The sequence below is a fragment of the Maniola jurtina genome, chromosome 3, assembly GCF_905333055.1.
Source record: "Maniola jurtina chromosome 3, ilManJurt1.1, whole genome shotgun sequence".
Lineage (NCBI taxonomy): Eukaryota > Metazoa > Arthropoda > Insecta > Lepidoptera > Nymphalidae > Maniola > Maniola jurtina.
This window is the reverse complement of record NC_060031.1, coordinates 4,323,803-4,331,948: the sequence shown is the minus strand read 5'-3', so window position 1 is coordinate 4,331,948 and position 8,146 is coordinate 4,323,803. Positions and strand designations below refer to the sequence as shown.

Sequence of the window (8,146 nt, the reverse complement as noted above, 5' to 3'; positions counted from 1 at the left end):
CGGTGTCATCTGTGGCAGGTGATTTACCCGATTTACCTTTGCAGGTCTCTATATCATCTCCGATATTATTATACTCTTTGGATCAGCTCCCATCTTAAGGCGAGAATCCAGAGCCGTAAAGCTGGTTAAACAAACTTCCACCCCATTTTCCCTTATGGCGGTGCTACATCGCTACATCCTTGTAACAAACAGCAAACAATAAGCACTGGCAAGCGTGAGGACATGAGCATGTTACGTATGCTTGCAAACGCTTGGCGAGCGCTTGTCGTTCGATCCGATTGGCTGCAAGCCAAATACTGCGTTTAAAAAGTACTCTGTGGTGTTTGCTGTCGGTTGCTGTATGTTGTTTACTGCTAGCATGTAGCGCCACCCGCCGCCATTAGATTTCCCTTTCCCAATGTTTTTTAACTGGTTTTACAGCTCTGGATTCTTGTTTCCCAATGCCTAGTTCCCACCACAGACTACATAGTCCACTCCTAACCCATCCAAAGAGATTTTTTTTCATATTTTTTTTACTGTCCGTGTTCGTAGTTCGTAATCCACAGTTTAATTATTTATTCCACACATTACTCACTTTTTCACTCTGTGTAAAAAGGGAATGCCGGAGGCCCTCAAAAGCCCTAGATTTTCACATTTATAGTGATTACGAGCCTCTCAAGTGATATTTGAGACAACTAAACCAGCCAAATGGCGCTAAACCCACAGTACGATGCAATTGGAAAGGGTTTCGTACAGCAATACTACATACTGTTTGATGATCCGGCACAGCGAGCGAATCTGGCTAATATGTACAATGTGAGTATGAAAATAATGTCTTCAACAAAGCTATCATAACGCCTCACATTCCTATAGCAATTGCTTTACCGTTTGAAGAAAGTTTATAAATGTTATTACTTTTTAGGTTGTCTTAAAACCTCCCGCCGAAATTGTCAAAAAAGTTTATTATTTTGGCAAATTTAAACTTAGTTTTTAGATTTTGTTCTCATTTACTTGCTACTAAGTTTAGGGAGTAAAAATAAACTTGTATAGCTACGCTTTTGAAATTCATATTGAGGTCTTAAAAACTGGTATGTCACCATTTCAGGTTGAAACTTCATTTATGACTTTTGAGGGTGTCCAACTACAAGGTGCTGTTAAAATAATGGAAAAACTCAATGTAAGTACCTGTCTAACAATGTTGATTGTTAATTGCATCATGTTCCAACTTCCAAGTCGCTATTCTGTTGCACTCTTGCAACAGAGTAGCGACTTGGAACATATCTCTTTATTAAATCCTATTTGCAAGACCTTAAACCAAATAGTTATGTAACATTGGAATACTGTAACAATATACATATAAGAGCTTTCCAAAGTGACTTTTTGACGTGGTATGTGATATGAATAAAATCATAGAGGGTTTATCTGTATTTGGCCTTAAAATACTTACATTTATTTTGTACTGGGCTGATGCCTGTTACTTAATCCATGTGGATTTAGGTTTTTAAAAGTTCTGTGGGAACTCCGATTTTCCAGTATAAAAAAATTGTCTTGTGTTAAGTACTCTACAGGTCTTGAACTATATGAATGCAAAGGGATCATGCTCTGTTGCTTTGTTGTGGCATGAATGAAAGATAAAGTTAGAAACAGACACTCTTTTGTATTCATAATATGGGTAGTGATAAGGTTTTGCCTTTACAAACCATCAATAAACCAAATTCTTTGTACAGCTAAGATTGTCAGTTAATTTTTTTTTTAATTTGTTCCAGAGTCTGACATTTCAAAAGATTGGTAGGCTAATAACTTCAGTCGATTCACAACCCATGTTCGATGGTGGAGTTCTAATCAATGTGCTTGGTAGACTGCAGGTAATTACCACTGTGTATTTATTTTGATTTACTAGTTAATTAATTAATTAATTAAATAAATTAATGAAGCCTTTATTTACTGAGGGTTTACAGTTTGTTATTGTAAAATTAATAAGAATGTATATTTCAAGTTGCATCAGTCTGTAGCCATTGTAACACCCCAGTGTCTTTCGACATAGGCCTCCTCCATTCCTTTCTGAAGTGTTCTGTTTCTGGCTGACTAGTTAATTTTAATTAAAGCTTTATTTTCCGCACACTTATTATTATAATTTGTTCACAATCTGTTTTAATTAGCTTTTGTGTCTGGCACCTTGCGGGTAAAGGCCTCCTCCATATTTTTCCATGTTTCTTTGTTAACTAGCAACAGAGAAATACTAGTTAATAAACATTGTTAAAATAAAATTAACACTATTCAGACAGACGAAGACCAGCCACATGCATACTTTCAAACTTTTGTATTGAAGCCTATAGGAACTTCGTTCTATGTTGAACATGACATGTTCAGGCTGGCACTACATGATGTTTAAGGGTAAATAGAGTGCAACCAAGCATGTGTATACTCTTAGTTAAGTTGCAAGTAACAAGTTACCACTTTTATAAGTTATGCCAATGTACCTGTGCAGAAATCTTATTTATGAATGGCATGAAAATACCTTTGCTAATCATAGCGCGTATGTCCACTATTGCTTGCCTATGCGCTATGTTTTGTACCTGCGAATTATGAGCGAGAGCATGAGACTTGTTCTTGTCTATAACTCTTAGGCTGAAATCTAAAGAGCACACTTTGACTTTGCTCAGCTCATACTGTTAAAAGGAGACAGCTTATACCGCTGGCATGAATCTGTCTCTTTTTAACTGAAACTTAAGTCTAAGCAAAGTCAAAGTGCGCTTTATAGATTTTAACCTCATTGTCAAGCAATAAGGTCTATATTTTTACGATTTTCGAATTTTGCCATTGTGACCTCTTATAAAAGTGGTAATTAATACTATACCTAATAATACTTAAGTTATTCCATTAAGTGCAGTCTGCTTTGTACCATACTCTAGCCCATCTGATCCCAGTAGCCCATTGGTACTAACTTAAATTACTAGAAATCGAGCTACCCTTTCCTACAGAGTACAAAGAGAAAAGGAAGGCATTACTTTTGTTAAAAGTGTTCCCCAGGCAATTATTTAACCAAAGCTGTGTAGAAATTAGATTGATTTGTGTTCAGCCCTTTTTTGTTTTCTGAATGAGTTCTTACTAAAAACTAATTAATTTATGTTACCCTATGTGGGACACTCTGCTGTCCTATTTCTGTTAGTAGGGCAAAAATAGTTTTCTCGTTATCACCAAAAACCATGTCAATTTTCAAAAATTGATGTATCAAAAAAAAGAAATGCCATGGCATGCATAGCACTAATGGTTTTAGTTATTTTCTAATTTGGTTATACACAACATCCCTTTTTAGAAACATCAATTTTTAAAAATCCCTGTGTTTTTTGGTGATAACTCAAAAAGAACTTTTTGTATTTAACCAGATTCTAGAAATAGAATTAGGCAGCACTATGAAAGAGTAGTAATGCTTTTGTATAAACAACATACTAGGCAGAATTCTGTAAGGCCGCGAATAAACCTTACCAAGTTTTACTCACATAAGTAACTTACATAATTAACTTACAACAAATTTAATAATGTAAACACTCTTATAAGTACATTTATATTAATAAAACTGTCTTTAACTACGTAAGCTACTTACGTAAGTGAAACTTACAAATATTATCGTGGTCTAAGGCCATATCTCCTCATTGCCATAGTTTACCAGCTTAAAAACATATGTTTTCTTTTCAGTGTGACGATGACCCTCCACACCCGTACATACAGACATTCGTATTGAAACCACTCGGAGATTCTTTCTTTGTTCAGCACGACATATTCCGCCTCGGTATCCACGACGTCGCTTAATTTATACCTAATATCTTATGTATTATATCGCGAACAAAATTCATGGGTTACATACGATTTCAATCATCATTAATTATTGTAAGTACCTAATATTGCAAATTGTTTTGGTTATCTAGGTATAAGCTAGCATCATTGTCACAGCTCACTAAAATTCAACTTGTAAATTGTTTTGAACTAAAAAATATTACCGCAATACACGATGTTTCGGCTTAGATGGATTGTCGATGGCTTAAGTCAATGTAAAGGCATTTTTTTTCAGTTACATGTATACATTTTATAATAAACACATTATTTTCTATGTGCCCACTTTTATTTCTGCCTTAACCGTCAATGAGTCTACCAATGTTGCTAATCCTGTTACACAGAATCTCTTAACTAAATTGACAGGCCTAAATCTAGTGCTATCCGTTTCAGAAGGGAGCATTATGAAAGAGATAGCACTAGATTTATTCCTGTCATTTATAGTTTAGATTGTGTACAATAGAATTGGCATCAATAAAACATGATAATTACTACTCTTTATTAATCCTTTAATCTGTATTCTAACCCCTAAATGCTCAAATAAAACCTTAGGTTTCTTTGAAAAATGAAGGAAATCCTTGATGAAGGAAAGGACATTGCATAAGCAGTAGGTATGTGAAGTGAAATTTTCAAGGATATGGAGTAATAAAACAAACATAGATGCTAAGACAATCATGTATTTAAGTAATAAATAGTCAAAAATAACAAAAGAACGATTGAAAACAGGTACATTTTTTACCAATCTCCAAATTTAAGACTTGCAACTTTAAAATCCTTAGACGCTACGAACACTTAACAAGTTACTTTACATGCACTACATGAAAATACACACCGGTTTTAGACCAGAACTTGTCTAAGTGAATGACTAGGTTGCAGTGTTACGCTCATTTACAAATCGCAAGACTGGCGCGCCAAAAACTGTTTGCGTCTTCCTATGCTTAAGTTTTGTCGATTCCTTTTAGGTACATTTTAGCAGTTGTTTTGGAAATTCGAGATTGTTCATTCGAAATTATCTTATAAATATCTTCTCAATATATTGCGACTGTTAGCGCCTTTACACACAAGTTTTACGGTGCTTTTCTATTCAGCGTAAAACTTGAGTCTAAAGCTCCACTTGAAGGGAAGACAAGTTACGTGCAGGAATGGATAAATTCAATAACACGGAGATAACAACCTCTACATAGTAACTACATAACGGGCCACTGAACAAAAAAATCCGTAGTAGTTGAAGCCGTCATAGGACGTATTGAACTACCCCCTTTTCACACTTGTTTTCAACCACGAAATCATTAGTTCATGGAACACGATTTTTATTCAAAATACCCCTTCTATAGATATTAATAGCTCAATGAGATAACGTGATAACATTACCACGTTATAATATGCCAATAATTCGATTGGTTTATTCCTGCACGCCTCGTCTCCACTTTAGTGGACAGGCACCTTTATGCTACCTCAAATAGGTGCTTAATTCCGGTTGGAATATCCAGTCAGTAATTTGTAGCTGAGCATGTGATTAGGGACCAAACGTACTGAGAACAATGTCGCAATATCACTTGCTAGTATTTACGAAATTTCACACCTTTGAAGGAGACTTCAGTCTCTTAAATATTGAAGTGCCTCTGGAAACACAGCATTGTTATGAAGAAGCAGTCTGTATTTCATTGGAATTCTACGATCTATCCTTGAGTAGTTACCGAATACAGGCGGCGCTAGTGTCTCACTCAGCAAGGCAGTGGGAACCTTAACAGCCAGACAATTAGTACAGGATTGTCCAGAAAAGACTTGGATGTAAATAAACTGTTCCACCTCCTTTGTGTTTCCTCCAAACAACGTGTCTTTGGCGAAGTGAATTGTGCTGTGTGGCACAACAAAAAACCACTAAAATAAACAATAACAACAACAACAACTAGTACAGACTGCGTCTGCATAATAATTCTGTATGTTTTCACCCTCAGCACCGAATACCGGTTTTATTGTTGTGTAAAACCGTCATATTATAGTAGAAATTAATTAATTATATTGAAACAATCTCAATAATTAGCTGTCCACTAGTCTAATTTAAGCCTAACATATTATTATATAATGCGTAAAAAATTACTTCTCACGCGCCATTTTAACTTTGTGTCAAATATCATGTCAAAAGTACGATTTTAGTCCTTATTTTAAAGGTAAACTGGGGACTTCGTCTGTGTTGGTGTTATCTGGCGGGCGTGCTCTGCTCTTTTGGAGTTTTTTTTCGTTAAAACTGACTGGAAAGCGCTCTAAGGGGGTGCCGTTCGTGTGTCGGCGAGCGCCGGCACAGACGGGGTCCATACTTGTATAGTTTCCCTAACTTGTTACAAATAACTACAAACTTGACATTGGCTAATTTTTGTAAAGCCAGACGAGAGAGAGAAAAAAAAGGTTAACTGTACTTTTGACATAACAGTTGACTCGTAGAGTTAAAATGGCGCGTGAGAAGTTATTTTGTACGAACTATATGTATAAATGAAATTCGAGATGAAAACCTCGCATTAAACTTATTTGTTTTATCGATCTGCTAAAAGGAACACCACGTTAGGTACAACCGGTACACACTATCATAAGGTGGTGAAGACTACAAAGCGGAGATCAAATCAGACATGGCAAGACCATACAGGTCACTTTCACATAAAGATTATTTTGTACAATAAGCCATTAGCCTCTGTTTCACGAGTACTGTTCTGTTAAATATTATATATAATTCAAACTGAAATATTTATTTGGTAAATCATTTTTGTGAACACAACTTGTCATTTCACACTTGTCGAGTATCTTATGTTTATTCACAACATTGGTATTTAAAAAAACCGTTGTTATATTTGAACGAGGCCTCCCATCCCCAGGGGCCTTAGAATGAACTTATACAGAAATGCAGATTATTACTACTATGTATTCCAATGTTATGCTAAGTGCAAAAAATTTCTATGTTTTTTTATAAGAAATTATAAGATTTAACAAAACAGTACTACAACTTGTCGATTCTCACCAACAGGTATCAATAGCGATAAACACTTTCGCAGGTAACATAGCGTAATATTACCCACTCATAATATTTGCGCTCAACAAGCGAATAAATATTGTACGTTGTCAATCATTAGCCCGAGTTTAAAATCTCTTACAAGTAAAAACAACAAGTTTTGGAATTCACAACCTTAACTAAATTACAAAAAACAATGAGCAAAATGTAATTTTACAACATAATTATTATTAATAATAACTAAACTTAGGAATCTCAAAAATGTAATACATATTTTTATGTGTCTACAGAAAACTTAGTTTAAAAAAATTTAAATTGATTAGTCAGGAGATTTTAACCTCTGTCAAAGACAAAAATGAATCATTATTTTTGTCATCTCAAGCGCACAATAGTTCAAAGTGAAATAAATTAAAGTACTGATCAAATTGATAACCTCGTGAATGGTCGTCGGTGAAGAAGTTAAATAGGCACTTATAGGAACACATTCAACAATGCTTTTTTGTACTAAATTTAGAAAAGGTACAATTTTTTTCAATTTACAAATGGCAGAACAATATTAGTATGCGAGACCCTGGGTTATTTTCAGGCTCGCTTATATTCACATTCTTAGGCAGCCGGGGTCATCTTGATGGGGGCCTCTATAAATATAGAGGCCCCAATCAAGAAGGCCAGGTGTGTCCACTATTGTTAAGCCATTGTTCAAATTAAATTAAGTTTGTTAATAAGTTAGAAACTTAGAACATTTCAGGAAGAATATATTAGCCTTTTACACTTTATAATACTGTGCCTATGATATTTTTAAGAAAAGTTACAAATAAAAAAACCATACTATATAAAAACAAGAGACGAATTAAATTTGTAAAAGCAAAAAAATATAGTGCACAACAAACTTATTAAAATAAATTACTAATAAAATTAATTGGCCATAAATAATAGTATTATTAATTTGAGCATTAATCAGTAAGTACTTTAAAAATTAGTAGGTATGGTATTGGATCAAAGTATAAAATGGCTGACACCTTACATCAGATAAAAACAAAACAGAAATTATGTGACTTTACTTTTAAAATATAATGATGCATTTAAAACAATGAATCATTCAGCTAAAGTGTTCAGTAGTTTGTAGTGAATCATAATATTCCCATTAAAAACTACAATAATTTTAACTTACTAAAAGGCGTTGTATTAATAGGAACTAATAAAATATTATTTGAATTGATTGATAATTTACCTAATAAACAATACGATTCGAAATGAGAACTTACTTCTTTTGTAGTCTTTAAAAAATAATTATTACAACCTACATTATATAATGTATAAAATGGGTACATACTG

The 8,146-nt window shown here is 34.2% G+C and overlaps 1 protein-coding gene across 2 annotated transcripts; it reads left to right on the top strand.

The window, feature by feature from the left end:
• Positions 1-515: 515 nt before the first annotated feature.
• On the top strand, positions 516-4,087 carry LOC123880818 (probable nuclear transport factor 2). Of its 2 annotated transcripts, XM_045929151.1 has the most exons (5): positions 516-795; positions 1,085-1,156; positions 1,746-1,844; positions 2,261-2,373; positions 3,676-3,757. In XM_045929151.1, the coding sequence occupies exons 1-4, from the start codon at positions 688-690 to the stop codon at positions 2,369-2,371; spliced, it is 390 nt and encodes a 129-aa protein (XP_045785107.1). In that variant the 5' UTR covers positions 516-687; the 3' UTR covers positions 2,372-2,373; positions 3,676-3,757. The 2 variants fall into 2 exon arrangements, with proteins under 2 accessions (XP_045785107.1, XP_045785106.1); XM_045929150.1 differs by lacking the exon at positions 2,261-2,373 and having other exon boundaries at positions 522-795; positions 3,676-4,087.
• The last annotated feature ends 4,059 nt before the right edge of the window (positions 4,088-8,146 follow it).